This window comes from Venustampulla echinocandica (genome assembly GCF_003357145.1).
Source record: "Venustampulla echinocandica strain BP 5553 chromosome Unknown scaffold_13, whole genome shotgun sequence".
In the NCBI taxonomy this organism is placed as follows: Eukaryota; Fungi; Ascomycota; class Leotiomycetes; order Helotiales; family Pleuroascaceae; genus Venustampulla; species Venustampulla echinocandica.
Window position 1 is genome coordinate 105,424 of NW_022474218.1, and position 15,733 is coordinate 121,156.

At 48.0% G+C, this 15,733-nt stretch overlaps 3 protein-coding genes across 3 annotated transcripts; 2 read left to right on the forward strand and 1 right to left on the reverse strand.

The window, feature by feature from the left end:
- Positions 1–946: 946 nt before the first annotated feature.
- BP5553_10023 (Uncharacterized protein) lies at positions 947–9,575 on the forward strand (the record flags this gene model as incomplete). Its single annotated transcript, XM_032018646.1, has 9 exons — positions 947–1,090; positions 1,146–1,346; positions 1,396–1,805; positions 1,866–2,094; positions 2,147–3,606; positions 3,656–5,343; positions 5,394–5,553; positions 5,604–7,545; positions 7,629–9,575. 9 exons carry the CDS (start codon positions 947–949, stop codon positions 9,573–9,575), a joined length of 8,181 nt encoding a protein of 2,726 aa, XP_031865054.1.
- A 542-nt stretch (positions 9,576–10,117) lies between these two features.
- Positions 10,118–12,162, forward strand: BP5553_10024 (uncharacterized protein; the record flags this gene model as incomplete). The annotated part of the gene is made up of 6 exons (XM_032018647.1): positions 10,118–10,972; positions 11,039–11,226; positions 11,297–11,358; positions 11,414–11,472; positions 11,533–11,576; positions 11,643–12,162. The coding sequence occupies 6 exons, from the start codon at positions 10,118–10,120 to the stop codon at positions 12,160–12,162; spliced, it is 1,728 nt and encodes a 575-aa protein (XP_031865055.1).
- Positions 12,163–12,497: 335 nt separating this feature from the next.
- BP5553_10025 (uncharacterized protein) lies at positions 12,498–14,447 on the reverse strand (the record flags this gene model as incomplete). Its single annotated transcript, XM_032018648.1, has 1 exon — positions 12,498–14,447. The coding sequence occupies one exon, from the start codon at positions 14,445–14,447 to the stop codon at positions 12,498–12,500; it is 1,950 nt and encodes a 649-aa protein (XP_031865056.1).
- Positions 14,448–15,733: the final 1,286 nt, after the last annotated feature.

Below are 15,733 nucleotides of genomic sequence, written 5' to 3' on the forward strand. Positions count from 1 at the left end.
ACATAAAAGTGGAGCATCCTGTCGCGTATTCCAAGATATGGTCCAAAAGAGACAAAGTAAACAAGCGCTCTTAATGTCTACTACAATGGTAGGAAAACGAAGCAAAAAAATTAGTATATATCCCAGAAGCAAAAGAGTTCGGCCCGGTGTCGAATGCCTACATCTCTTGCCGGTTTTGTCGTTTTCTTCTTTTGTCGTTGTTTGTCGCTTTTGCCCTATCAATCCTCTCCAGAAGACAATTTGACCTGAACCACTTAGCCAAGTGGCCGCCTTTTGTCTTCCTTACTACCAAATTGCTTATTTTGACCTTTATACATCTATAGGGCAGTTGGAAAGGAGCTAGTCATGTGATTAGCCTACCCCCTTCTTTAATGCCCACCGCTCCGACCCTGATCAATTCATTCACTACCATGTACGGAGCACGACGACAGCAAGGTACCCTACCTTACGTACCTTAGGTAGCTACATCTCTATCTGTATTTTGGTTCCAACACCACAAACAAGTACGCAGCCCACCCGGATAACAACACTCAGCTAGGGTTGCAGAGGACGAGAGCAAATCACACACGTTGACCCGTTGGTATCTAACATAGCCGCCCGCTGCGTAGTCAACGCGTGCTGCTTACTACTTCCTACTTCCTACTCCTGCTGCTTGCTGCTCAGCGGTTCTTGTTGGTGGCTGTTGGTAGCCGCATACCGTACAATCCCCTTCAGATTGCTGCATCCCCTCCTACAGCCTCGTTGGGTGCTGCCACTTACCTTTCGTTACCTTAATTCCCCCTCACCTTTAACCTTACCCTTTACCCTCCCTTCAAACCCAGACCCGATCTTGGAGGAATTTAGCGTGGCTCCAACCAACAGCTATTTTCATTTCCATACTTGAAGCTGAGCTTTGCACTTCAACAAACATCAACTTTGACAGAGGCACAACACATTCGAGATCGAAATGGTGCTTCAGCCTATCGCTCAGAATGCCCAAGTCCAGCGCCTGACCACCGCCCTCAAAAACATATGTCGGGACTATCCGGCTGGTGGTACCGTTCTTCGCGAGCTCTTGCAGAATGCCGATGATGCTGGTGCTACGGACGTGGTATGTAACACAACTTGGAAGCGCTTCAAATTACTAAAGTTAATTGAAACTACAGCGATTTATTCTCGACGAAACAACCTACCCGGTTGACCCCCTCATCGATCCTAACATTGGACAATACCAAGGCCCCGCTCTACTAGCATACAACAACGCCATATTCACTGACACAGATTTCGCCAACCTTTCCCGTCTTGGTGATTCGTTGAAAATCAACGATGGCTCAACCACTGGCAGGTTTGGGCGCGGGTTTAACTCTGTGGGTGTCTCCTCCTCAAAGTGCCCAGATAATCTTACTGACCCTATAGGTGTATAATTGGACGGACTCACCATCAATTGTCTCGCGCGACCGTTTACTCATCCTGGACCCTCATCGTGAGTGGTCTGAAGGTGGTCCGGTCTATGACTTTGCCAAGGATTCTGGGGACGCTGCAATCGAGAACCAAATGGCAGCCTTTCAGAGTGTCATGGAACACCTTGACCAGCCATTCAACGGTACCGTCATCCGAGTTCCGCTACGCACTGAAGCACAAGCAACTAAGAGTGAAATCTCGGGCCGTGGAACGACGGTTTCCGAAGTCGCGGAAGTTCTTCAAAGCTTTGCGTCCGAGTTTGGGGGCAGCGGTTTACTGTTCATGCGAAATGTTGAGAAGCTCGAAATCAAATCTGCAGACATGTCAATTGGAATTCAGATGGTGGATCGCAAAGTGCTTCGATCGTAAGTGTCATGAATTTACCTATTTGGATACTATTACTAAATCAGATTCAATAATTGCAGGCACAAATTGAAGGTCAAAGATGCAGTGAAACGTGCTTTAACGGATCCAGAGCACTCCTTCGATTATTCTTTTGAGGCAGGGATTGAGTATCGATCTACTGGACAACTAAAAACGACTACCTTCATTGTCCACCACAACATACAATGCGGCTTGATGGATAGTACCCTTCGAGATTGGGCAGCCCAGCAAAAGTTTATCCCATGGGTGGCGATTGCGGCGCAGATTCCTGTAAGTGAGATATTCAAGGGTTTCTTGCCCTTCACGACTGACATATGTATAGATACTACGCACAGAAGTAGTGACCGGATCATTATTTGCAGTCTTACCGCTGCCAATCGTAGCTGGTCAACCTGTTCATATCCATGGCCTTTTCAGCGTATCCCCCGACCGCGCAAGATTGTATCATATCAGCGATAGAAGTACCCAACATCAAGAACCAGCGAGATGGAACAATTGGCTACTGCAACATCTAGTTCCAATCGCTTGGACGAACCTTCTAGGCACTCTGGCACGTCGCGATCCTAATCAGCCAGCCTTTGAGAGGTGGCCCCAAACAATTGACGATGCCCGAGACCCCTTGAGTAGCGTTGTGGAGAAGGTTGTGGGAGTTATTGAGAAAGAGACCCTGGCTCTTTGGCCAACAGCCGTAGGCTACGTGACTGCAAAAGATGGCCTGCTCGATACAGGGGCCGAGCCGGCAACGTTACGAGATGCCCTTCTAGAAGCTAGAGTACCTGTGGTATATGTTCCGCAACGACTTCGCCATCGGGCTAACGACCTTTTCAAGGGTCGGATTTTGTGCCCTCAAAGTCTCTGTCAGTTCATAAAAATCAAGAGCTATCGGATTAAGATGTGGAGTAATCAGACAAAACATGAAATCCTCGAATATCTCTTGTCTGAGCCTAGCTTTATCGAGTACGGTGGTCTTGATTTATTCCCATTCGAGGATGGAATTTATCGGTCCATTGGAGACCAGGTTGCGTTTGTTCACCGAGACGAATTTGAAAAAGATCTTTTCAGTCTACAGCGTTCCCGTAATCTGGATCTTGAAAAGTTGTCAAGAACGGCACAGCGTACCTTGAAACAAGGCTGCGATCATTCAATGATTCATCCCTCTATTCGCTATCGTTCCGCCAGTTGCTTGAGAGATTATTGCATCAGCACTATATTCAAGGATGTACCAGAAGACCAAGACATGGTTGTGCTAGGCGAGGAACCTGCTGCATCTGTCTTAAAAGTGTGGACCTGGATATATATGCATCGCGTCGATATCCTTAAAGATCTTGCCTGCCTCTGGCTACTTCCGCTGAGAAATGGTCATTACCGAAAAGTTAAGCCACGAAGTCCTTCCTCGGAAGTATATTTCGCGCCTGTGGGCGAAGTAGGTGACCTGATGAGGAAATTGGATACTAAGTCAACTTTAAAGCCGCTACCATTGCTCGATACAGGGATAGCACAACTTCCTGCAAGTTTCCAGTCCATCCTTATGAGAAGTCCAGATGCTATATCAACCCTTTTTGTTAAAGATGCAAGCAGCATTGTTTGGTTTCTTCGGTGGTTGCATGGGACATATCCCATGGCTGATAGTGTAGCAAACGAAGACAAGCTTCAGATTGCAGCACTTGTCGCGTCGCATTTACCTCAGCCTCTTATTCTAACAAACCAAACAGCTACCGCCGAAGCTTTAAGTGATCTTAAAATTTTCCAGCGAGTATCGTGGGATGCAGAAGGAGAGAGCATGTTAGTAGGCCCCTTTTCGTGTCTACTAGTCCTAGCTAATCAACGATAGGGAGCCTGTTTTAAAATGGACTAATTTGAGTTCCTGTAGTAAGTCGATCGGACTCCTCGACGGTATGAGTCCAGTCCCTGCGATAGAAGGCGTCCAGTTCTTAATTGCGAATGAGTCAAACCCTACAAGACAAATACTTCTCGCGCTTAAGCCCGCTGATTGTGTTGTGTCCGTTCAAGTTATAGAGGATCACATAATTCCTGCCTGGGAAAACGGACAGGCTGAGAATTGGACTTCATCTTGCAAAGAGCAAGCGGCAGCATTCATTCTTCTCCACTTTTCATTATTGACTCATGATACTCAAGCCAAGCTTTTGAGACTCCCCGTGGTCCCGGTTATGCAACTAGATGGGACGGAGACTTCAAGATTTGCACTAGCTGCAGAGCTTATCGATCCGTCTGTATCTGAACTAAAAGCGCTGTGTTTCGACAACGAGGAAATACTTCCAAAGGAGAGATTCTTTCGGGACTTTAGCGTCGCCTTGAAGGGTTGTGGATTGAAGATGATGGTGGATGAAGCTGTGGTTGAACACCGAATACGCTGCTACGCAAATACCAATTATCCAGTGTCTGATATAAAGGATCGTGCCGAAAGGTTATTAAAGACCACCTGCCGCTGGACTTCGCCACTGAACAAATACGAAGGCTCCGACCTACGACATCTTCGGTGGCTCCCGACGGTTGATATCAATGGTAAATTGTCATTGAAAGCGCCACATGATTGCCGAGGCTTCAGAGATCGACTCTTGGTCGGCTCTCGGATCCCAACCCTCAAAATATCTGTCTCCGCGGAGTGGGAAAAGCGACTTGGCTGGCATAGCAGACTCCCAAGTAAAGTTCTGCTTCTACAGTTGACGTTTGGCGTTCAAATGAAGGATCGAGAGGTTATCGACGCAGTCCTCACCTACATCTTCAAGAAACGCCTTGCAAAGCGGTTAGCCAAGGAACTGATGAATCTCCCATGCGTTCTTGTCGCCAGCGGCTTGTTCGTTAAACCACCACAGGCGTTTCGTCCATCAGAAACCTCTATTGATGGGTGCGAGCGTCTGCAGCCATACCTTGGAAATGTCGATCACAAGTTCTGGCAAGACCATGAACTACTGCTGATAGAGCTTGAAGTTGGGGATCGACCACAAATAACTGATCTACTACATGTTCAAGCGATATTAGAGGAGAAACAGGATCTTGAAGAGCCCGATATGGCTGTTGCAATCGAGATTCTTAATAAGGCTAGCGAGTTCCCAAGGGCTTCCCTGGCGGGGCTCAAAGTTATCAGTGATTCTCGAGAGTTTTTTCCGATTCAAGATGTCAGCTTTGGTGATCTTGGACTTTTCAAACCGAAGCAGAAGGTCAACATTGCTCATCCAGACATTCCTTTTAGGACAATCCTGAGACTTGGGATAGACAGTTTGAGAGAGCGATTGATTAAAGGGATGTTAGAGATTGAAGATATCGATGATGAGGATGAATTTGATCAGCGTGAGAATGTGACGACACGGATTGCAGATACTTTGGATCGATATCCGGTCGAAGCCACATTTAGAGAATACCTCGCGAATGCGGACGATGCTAAAGGGGCGACAAAAATCAGCTGGTTATTAGACGAGAGATACCATCCTGGCGACAAGCTCCTTACCCCCGATATGAAAAGGTTTCAAGGACCAGCAATTCTAGTCCATAATGATGGAGGTAAGTCGTCACCGTTCCCTTGATTTCAATGGTGCTTACGAATGTCTTAGTCTTTAGCGATGATGATCTCCATGGCCTCAAAAACGTGGGAGAGGGTAGTAAAACCCATGACAGAGAAACAATTGGCCAGTTTGGACGAGGGTCTCAGACAATGTACCACTGGACAGATGTTCCTATGATCTTATCTGGAAGATATTTGCTTATTCTAGAGTAAGTTTGACTGATATTTGTCCCCTCAATTACTAATCAGTTATATATAGTCCACAGCAAGAGGTTTTACCGAAGAACCAAATCAAGGGAAAACGGAAACCGGGTGTCAAATTGGAATTATCCAAGCTTCGAGATGCTTGCTGCGACCAGCTTACCCCATTCGAAGGTTTATGGGCCTATACTCAAGGCCTTGATAACTACCCTGGGACAATCTTTCGGTTTCCGCTTCGAACTGGCTTGACAGAATCTAAGCTATACAAAGGCAAGGGATACTTGGACGATGGCAAAGCTTGCCGACTCATGAATAATTACTTCGATGAGGCTCGTATCTCGTTGCTATTCCTAAGACGGGTCAAATCGATAGATTTCGGCATTTATGGAAAGCCCGATTCTAGGTGGTCTATTACTAGGCTACCGCCATTGGACGACGATACCAAGGCATTCTCCGAGCTTGTCGTATGCTCGTTTGTCAAGACAATGGTGGATGGTATCCAAATAGCTGGTAAAGATAAGTGGTGGGTTGCTATTCAGGATTTACTGCCGGCAGCCGATCGCATCCCAGACATCTCGAGGAGGGTAATGAAGAATGTTGAGTGCGGGCTCGCCGCATTGATTTCTTCCAACTGCGATATGAATGATGCTATAAGTACACCTACAGAACCGCCCCAGTCGAAGATGTTCTCCACTCTTCCGCTACCAATATCTTCGGATCTTCCAGTCCACATCAACGCGACTTTTTTGCTCACTGGTGACCGGCAGTCTATAGCAGTAGACGAAGATGGCATACAAACTGCTCTATCCAAATGGAATAGATATCTTTTGCAAGATGCCCTGCCAAAGTTATACCTATCATTCCTTGACGAGATTGGAATACAAGTCCGGCAACGTGTTTTCGAATTCTGGCCCCAGGCGGAGCCCCCCAAAAGAAGTCCCTCAGAGCTTATTTTCGCGTCATTCTGGCAAGAATTGCCCAAGGGCTCACACAGACTGTTCCCGATGGCTCAGACGAGTATGCAACTTTCTCAACGCCGGCCGGCTCAGCTCTGTGATATCAAACAAGCGGTATTTGACTTATTACCGGAGGATGAGTCTGAAATACTTGCTCCGCTACTCCTGCACTTGGAAGTAAATCTAGTTCGATTAATCCCGTCAGAAGTTGCGAGGCATCTTAGGGCGCTACCAGGAGTGCAGATTGTTAGCGGAGCAAGACTGCGGCGACTCTTCAAGCAAGACAGCAGCAATATGTGGCTAGCACTAGAGATGGCTAGGAACCCATCTATTCTGAAAGTTCTATTTGGCCAACTAATGCCTAACGATGTTGATCTTCTAGACTTGGATGGCTGCCAGATCCTCCCTTCTGTAGATGGAGGCTTGAATACTTTGAAGATCGTTGTGACCAATAGTGCCGAATCACCGAAGTACTATGCAGCTTCCAAGAAAGAACTAAAGCTTTTCGAGTTTGCTTCAGAGTATTTAGTGGCAGCAAGCACTGCTAAAAAGATGGGGCCAGTTCTAGCTAGTGGGAAATTTAACTTGGTGAATCTGCAACTCTGTCATGTCAAGACATTGCTGAAGATGAAGCCTATAGTCTCGGCCCCCAATCCAGAAGCAGACGCATGGCTCACTAAGTTTTGGGAGTTCTGGAACGGGAATATCAATTCTCCAAAATACTCGTCGGCTATTGATGCGTCTGATGCTCAATTATTTCGATCTACATGTAATGGCGTCGACAGGTATGCTACGCCTATACAATTCCGTCAACTTCCGGCGGTCGTGGAGCCCTCGATTGGTCAGCACCAACGCCTATGTGATAAAATCCCGGGCCTTTATCGTTTCAACCCAAATATGATGCCAAGTTTGCTCACAGAGAACGAAAAGCCTCTCTACAAGGAAGCTTCCTTTTATAGGTTTATTCGGGCGCTACGAATACTTGCGAGCGATACTGGAATGGGGACCTTCGTTAAAATCCACCTGGACCTAGACGACATAAAGGTAAGAATCTCTCGGTACATTCCAAATATTTGTGGTAAATCCTACCCTGGACATTGAATCAGTACTAATTCTAAAATGATCAGATACTTCGAGGTCTCGTTATATCCCATATTACAGGTCATATATTGCAACGTGAACCTAAGCATTTCCACGAACTCAGCAGCGATCTGAAATCGATTCCTCTGTGGCAGAGTTTTAATGGGGTTTCCAAGGAGCAATTGATTTCTGCGGATAAAGCCTTGATGGCAGCAAACAGTGACCTTCTAGTTCCTTGGATGAAAGACAATCAGCGATTCCTCAAACTTCCGCTTCCAGACGGCCACCAAGATTGTCTCTTGAACCTGGGAGTTAGGCAACTATCAAACTACGTAGTTCTCGAGGACTACGTATTGCCACTACCATCGACCTTAAGTGAAAGTCATTGGCAATATTTTCAAACACTTATCCCTACTATTTCTGCTATGTCTGAGGCCGCAGACTCTTCTCGCACTTTCCTCCGCGCTTTAAGGCAGAGCAAAATTGCCGCTGATGGTAATCGCGATTTGAAAAAGGCTTGCCAGCTGTACGACCATGAGGATCGAATTTTTACCTCAGCCTTCAGGAACCAAATGGAGACTAGATTCCTCCACGATAGCCTGAAAGAGTATCGAACGCTTTGGCTGACAGTGGGGCTTCGTCACCAACGGGAAAATTTCGTGGACCCCGGCGACTATTTACAATGCCTTCAAGTCATGACAAGCCGCCTAAGTACCGATACTTCACGCATGGACCTATACCTTGAGCAGGATAGCAGGACGGTTTTGTCTCTGTTGACAGCTCCGAATTTCAATATTCACAGATATGATACCGATAACTGGTTGGATATTTCACAAGAGAGAGTTTTCCTATCCACAACAGCTTTCATCGCCGAACCTGACTACAGACAAAATGCCATGTACTTGTTGGCTGATAAACAGCGGCTATTGTCTCTCTCTGAGGTTATTTCCTATAATTATGTGGGGGTATGCTGGAGCCAGACTCCATTTCCCCTTCACAAACCCACAAGTGAAGTTCTTGCTATGATTCCTGGTAATGGCCGGCCGAAAGCCCAGATGGTATGGCAGCATCTGCAGCACATGAGGGATGCTTCACGAAACCTAAAACACTTCCAAGTCCGCGAGTTTCTTAACGACCTGTGTCTCACATACGAATACCTCCAAGACAACGTCGAGGAGAGTAGCGCCAGCTTCCATCTTACCGAGAGTGCGATCTGGCTGAATCTGAATACAATGGATCGCGTTACTGTGTCAGTGAATGATATCAAGTCGTCTTGGCAAGCGCTTGCTGAGCTTGTCCTATCCAGTTCTTGTGATGCTGGACCAATAAAAGCTGTCAAGCCTGGCCTAATGCGCTATGAGAAATTGTTGAGAGCTTTGGGCTGTAGCTCCATCACCTACCCTACAGTCGAACGACCGGAGGTTGTCCCTGGCCGTTCAGTATCAAACTCAATACGGCAACTGAGGAATGATGGGAAGCTTTTAGATATCACATACTCTAGTGAAGGGATGCGTGTGCAAGCACACCGAGTGGTACTAGCCGCTATGTCGGAGAAGTGTGCTCTTCAATTCAGCGGTAGATGGAAGACGGAAGATCTCATAAAGTATGATGAGGCTGATGACCCTGACGGTTATTTGTCCTATCACACAGTGTCAACAATGATCGACTACGCCTACGAGGACGAAATCGACTGGGAAGAAATGGAGGTTTTGGAAAGCGATGATGTGGATGAAAGGGACGCCAAGCTCCACATGCTCCTAGATCTCCACAAGGGCGCTGACTGCTGGTTGATACCTAGTTTGAAATCTCAAGTTGAAGCTAAGATCTTGGATGCCGGCAAGCTATTCATAAATCTTGAGAATGTCATTGAGGTTCGGGATCGTGCGGGGCAAGTAGGAGCCAAGGCTGTTGAACAAATGTGTGTTCGGTTCATTCAGCAAAACCAGGATGCCGTGGAGAAAGCTCATTCCGGGAATTTTACAGCAGAGGCATAAATTAGGAAAATAGCAACATAAATAGAATGCAAAATCGTCCGTTAGCTGTCATCATCCTGATGTCCTGACGCTTACGCTGACCTACCGGTAGATGTCAGAGTGCGGCGTAACAACAGAATATGTGTCCATTCCTACAAAACTAAATGTCAAGTAGGCCAAGCCATTTTGTAGCGGTGTAGAAGTGTCGTAGACTCGTAGGAAGTCTACAATACGAGCAAACGAATGCCGTCACTCACGATGCTTGGTCTGTGCTCGTACTCCCGAAGGTCGGCTGCCCTTACTTACGAAGTATCCAATCTCTAAAAGATAAATAGAGAGATTTCAGCGCGCTGCGTACGGGGTATAGGTGTTCAGTTATTGTCCTCCTGTTAGCTCGCTTTAGCGAATACTTTCCTTAACCTTCCTCTCTCCTGCTCTCCCACCAACTTTGCCGGACAGCAATAAAAACTCTCACTCCTTTTCCCCATTCTAAGCCCTCTTCTTTAGTGGGGTTTTTGGCCTCTACCTGTCGCGTTTCTCAATTCTCCCACGACCTGCTGAAGATGCCTGAGCTCTCTGAGATCATGTACTCGCGCGACGCGTGCGTCGCTGCGGTCCGCGACTACTATGACTTCCTGGCAAAAATGTACATTGACGAGTCGAGAATCATCGAGCCGCCGGAAAAGGGCTGGCCCACGCTCACTACCGACACCATGGAAGACTTGGGCAAGACGGACGAAGTCATCTCGCTGTTAGCCCATCTACCTTATTTGTCCGAGGACAGCACCGGCGACAAGGTCGAAGTCATGCCAAATTGCACCTTTGCCGACTGGAAGGCCGATAGCGAACGCGAGGTAAGCGGCGACGACCTCAAACTATTTACGCAGGGCGTTGGCCTCACCTATGATTCGGACGGGGAACATATAGACCCCGTACCTCCCCAAGTCGTCGGCCTCGCGAGCGGCCACCGAGAAAATGAAGTCGTCCTGCTCGACACCAAGCTCGGCGTCGTGTACTGGTACGAGTGCCCTGGCGAGATTAAGTACTGCGAGTATCCCGCGCGCGATCAGGTCGACGATGATCCGTACGACTACGCCGAAGAGAACGGAGGGGACGAGGCCGACGCCGAGTGGCGCGGTGACAGCGCTGCGTGGGCTGTCGCTGACTTCTTCGAGATTCTCAAGGACAGGTTCCGGGAGCTGGACTTTATCCCGATTAGTCCCCATGTGGTGTGGAACGACCTCCCCGATTCTAATCGCAATGCGGACTCAGAGGAGATGATGGAAATGCTACGGGCCATCTACCGCAAGCACGACTGGCCTGACTTGGAGAAATATCGCAAGCGGGAGTGTTTGGCAGCTGTACACAAAGCGCTAGAGGAGCGATATCCTAATGTAGCAGACTGGCGAGTTGGGCATGTATAAATACGAAGTACATAGGGGTTTCATCGCAGACTATGTCGTACTTGTACTTACTCTAGATAGTTAAATAGAAAGACTTCGAGACCTATTCTTACTAGCGACAGGAGGTTAACGTATTTTCAGTTGGCCATAGAATGCGTGTTCCTAATCGTTTCCCATCATCCAGAACCTTATAGGAAACTTCCAAACCCTCAGCACCTTTTCATGAACTTCGAGGAGGATGAGGAGGAGAAAAGACAAGAAGGGGCATGGTACACGTGACAGCCTCCTAATCAAGGGTTTGAAATTCAGGCGAGTTCTTATCGTATCGCGTTATCTTAGCAACATCGAGCTTGACAACGACATTATTTCACCATCATCTCAACACGAAGCCCTACCTGGAAGTAAACTCTTCCAGTGGCATCATTTGGTGAGCCATGACTACTACACCCCCAAAAGTTGACGATGATATCGATGCACTTGAAGCGCTAGAATCGGAGGAGAAAGAGTTCAATAAAGTAAGCAGGCGCTTCCATCCTCGGCCATTCGATTTACTGACGCGGGATCACCCTTTGTAGGATGCAGAAATTGATCGAATCTTAAAAGCTTTTCGTTTAGATGCGTACGTATGGCCCTTTACAAGAATGTCGGACTGTCGCGCAGCAACAAAACTAATATCTCCTCATAGCTACGCGGTTCTCGACCTGCAGCCCGGCGTGCCAGAATCCGACATCAAGAGATGCTACCGCACCAAATCCCTACTAATCCATCCGGACAAAACGCGCAATGCCCAAGCGCCCGAAGCCTTTGATCGGCTGAAGAAAGCGCAAACTGAGCTCATGGATGAGAAGCATCGACAGCGGCTGGACGAGGCCATCTCCGACGCCCGCATGCTCATAATACGCGAGAATAAATGGACAGTTGATAGTCCTGAGCTGAAGACTCAGCAGTTCGCTAAGGATTGGAAGGAGAAAACGAAACTGGTACTCATTGATAATGAGCATAGAAGGCGCAGACAAGTGAAGGCGCAGATGCAGGAGGAAGGCAGGGAACAGAAGAAGGTCGACGAGGAAGTTGAGGCCAGGAAGAGGAAGCGGGAGCATGAGCAGGACTGGGAGAGTACGAGGGAGCAGAGGATTGGGAGCTGGAGGGATTTCCAGAAGGGAGGTGATAAGAAGAAAAAGAAAAAGGCGAAGCCGATAGGTTGATAGATATTCCGTTGGAGTTTAGGGAGTAAACAGGGCGGCCTGCTTATATGTTGCGTCAAATGGTACGCCTTTACGTATGCATCTTGCCGCGAAGTGATTGTTCTCGACTGTTCAGGTTGGGATTTCAAGCAACCTAACCGCGAGTGCTGAAAGGTTTGCAATCAGTCTCGTATCAGGTTATTGTCCAAATATATATTTCCCTTTCCAGCTGGGTTAATCGAATTACAGGTTACATTAATCCAACGTTTATTGGACCCCAAGAAGCACAAAGCTACAAAGAAAAGTTCCTCCCAAGAATGCCATCGACTATAATACCTTGCAGCTCCAACATCGGGTCATAGTGCCCCGGACATGGAGGGCCCTCTTTGGCCAGTCTCTTCCCCAGGCACGATTACTTCCCCGGAAGGTCTATCGGATAATATACTCGCAATGATCTGTGCCGCAGACTCCCGTCCCTTCTTCATATTCGCCTCAGACACCTGTTTCTCGCCCGTCTCGATATGTTTCTCCGTCAAATACTGTTTGAGAACCTCCACCTCTATAATGCGTCCTTTCCACGCCTCTTTCAATTTATCAGCCATATTTTGTGCTTCCTCGGCTTTCCTTTCATTCGCTGCTAGCTCCAGATGCTGCTCCATTAGCCCAAGCCTTAGACGGCCTTGCTCCCGCTTCGCCTCCTTGGCTGCCATTTTCTCCTTCTCCACTGACTCTCGGTCTTTCCGCACTTCCTTCAGCAAGCCTTCGAGCTCTGCTTGAAGAGCCAGATTATTGTTAGCCAGCTCAACGAGACCTCTCTTTGTTGTATTCCTCGGCTCCTTTAGTATACTCCGCATTTTCTCTGCCTTGTTCTTGTAGTGTTGGACCTTGCCGCTGAGCGTCTCGTGCTGAAAAAGCAGGATTTTCTTCTCGTCTTGCCCCCATTCAGCTTCTGCTTTCAATAGCGTGTTTTCCTGTCGTAGCCTCTTAAGATCCTCTATATCGCTACGGTGCTTCTTTTCCAACGTGCTGGCGCGTTCTGGCCATGTGGGCTTCACCACGCTGACAACTGTTGGCACTTTCTCCATGTCACGGGTGACTTTAGTGCCAGGATGGTTCTGATGTGCGGGAATGACGAAGACAGTCTTCAGCTTATCGCCACGCAGACGATAATATCGAGTAGTTATATCCAACGCTACCATACCTTTACTCGTCTCCAGGTCTCCCTGTCTCTTCCACAACGCCTCACCAGTCACGCCTTGACTCTTGGAGCTCGACATAGCCAAGGCATCCTCTACCTCCTTCTTCTCAAATTCCCCATTCAAGAACTGCCACAGATCCTCGCCGGCATTTGCTAACACAAATCTGTCTTGTGGGTATACCACCTCCCGCCCCTTGCGGCCATCGACCCCCAACCGTGAGAGCGCTTGGTGCGGTACCACCGCCTCGCCAGCAATGACATCCATAGCATTGGCGTACAAGCGCTCCAGGTCGTGTAGTCGCTGCACCAGTCGCTGCAAATACAGAATCATCTGTCCCAGCAAGGTGCTCTCTGCCTTCTCCCTATCGTCTTTCTCGTCCTCCCCCGGCAGTATTCCCAACACGCCCCCCTTCGCGCTATACTCGTGATCCAACAACTCTAACACCTCATTCGCATGCGCGATCAACGCCTGATGCGTCGCATACGGCAAAGCATGCCCATTATCCGGGATCTCCTCACTTCGGTGCAAAGGGCATATATCCCTAACCCGGACCTCGGTAGACCTGCGGTCATCAGAGTGGATATGTTTCTCCTCCACAAAATTTAAGAGGGATGTCAGAGGCAAGTTGTGGTGTGGTTTCAACGCCTTGTTCTTCGGGCCTTGATATGGTTTGCACAAGTCATTGAGGAAATCATAGGTCTCGCCGTCGGTGAAGGAAGGTAAGTTGGGTAGGCCTTTGTTGGCGTTATCGACCACTCCTGGTGCTGTTGAGACCGTTATGGCTTTGATCAGCACGGTGAGTGAGTGAACGTGTTGTTTGAGCTGGAGGAGGGTTGGCGGGAATCCACGCGTTGACAGATAGCTGCAGTTTACATGCGCGAGGGAGGGGAGGAGCTTCTTGCCGGGACCGGTGACTGTAAATATTGACCGGTAGGTTGGGGCAAAAGGTGTTCCGGGAATTCCTTCTTGCGAACTGCGGCCTGGGGGTGCGTCTTCGAGTTGCGGGACTGGTCTTGAATCTCCTACCGCTACGGTGGGATCGCGGTCCCTTACGTTGTCATCGTCGAATGTACTCTGCCTGCCATGATTATTCCTAACCTCTGCCATAGCTTGGTTGTTTGGGATTTGGCGTTTGATAGTTTTGCGATAGGTTTTGTGACCACCGCTGCACCCTTCTCTCGAGATGCTCTAAAATATCCTCTAACGACTCCTCAGAACGCCTTTATCAGTGGAAATTTGAGCATTATAAAATTCGCGCGAGGTTTCGCAGCCTTGCTAAGGGTCGCATTGTTGCAGCATCGGAATGCTGGGTACAATGGATTGCATTCTTCAAAGAATCTCGTTTGCCGCATTCACTCATTCCTCGCTAGTCTATAGACGTAGCAATGGACCACAAAAAGGATATTCTAGAGGCAATTATAGTTTATAGGATTTGATGATTCAGTATTATCCATGTAAGTAGGCACAGTCGTCTATGTCTGAGCGCTAAGTTACAAGGTGTCTTCCCGGCGCATTTTATGGAATTCGGAACATCTCAAACCAACCATCGTAAAGCTACGTGAACAGGCTGTTACGACATGTAAGAATCCTCCCTGTGGTATTCTTTCATTCTGCGCACTAAAACTGTATTAAAAATTCGGTTGCGTGCGGGGGTTACTTTTGGTATTTTTGGCTGGTGACCGTTTTAGTGTTTTAAGGTTTTTTTGCAAAGGGGACTTCCTTCGATAGGGGAAGCGTTAAGCGAGAGGATTTAAGGGGTCAGCACAGATACCCGCAACCCCCAACGTACCTTTGTCTTCATCTTTATCTTTGTCCTTTATCTAGCGTTTCGCAGATTCAACTCTGGATATAATATTATAAGCACCGTTCCACATCTGCCCTTTCTCCATTATGTATACATATCTTACAGAATCTGGCGATTCTAGGAATTGTCATATGCCCAAACCACAGCCCCCTAATCCACGCAAGCGTCGACGTTCAGAGCAGCGGCCGCCTGAATTGAACGAATCATCGCAACATCTGCAGAAGCTCAACCATCCTAGAAGATCTCAACCACTGGCAGCATTTTGGGACAATTTGTCCAAGATTTGGTTGACAAAACTCGCGTTAAAGGAGTTAGACCGAAGAAATACACAACCTACTGCACGCTTACACTATTCGCCCTACCGACGACCCCACTAGCCGGTCACTCGACACGCTCTTGCGGAGTGGAAGAAGAAAGTGAAAAGCCGGGAGCCTACCCAGTCTACCGTCGACTTTCTCCCTTGTTGTTCTAAGGGGCGTTTAAAGGATATAAAGTTATTTGCCCGGCGCGGCGGTCCAGACCTGTCAGACCTTAGAGGTGTACGTATTGCTAGATCCCCGCTTGAGTCTGCGCTGACCGTTTCTCTCTA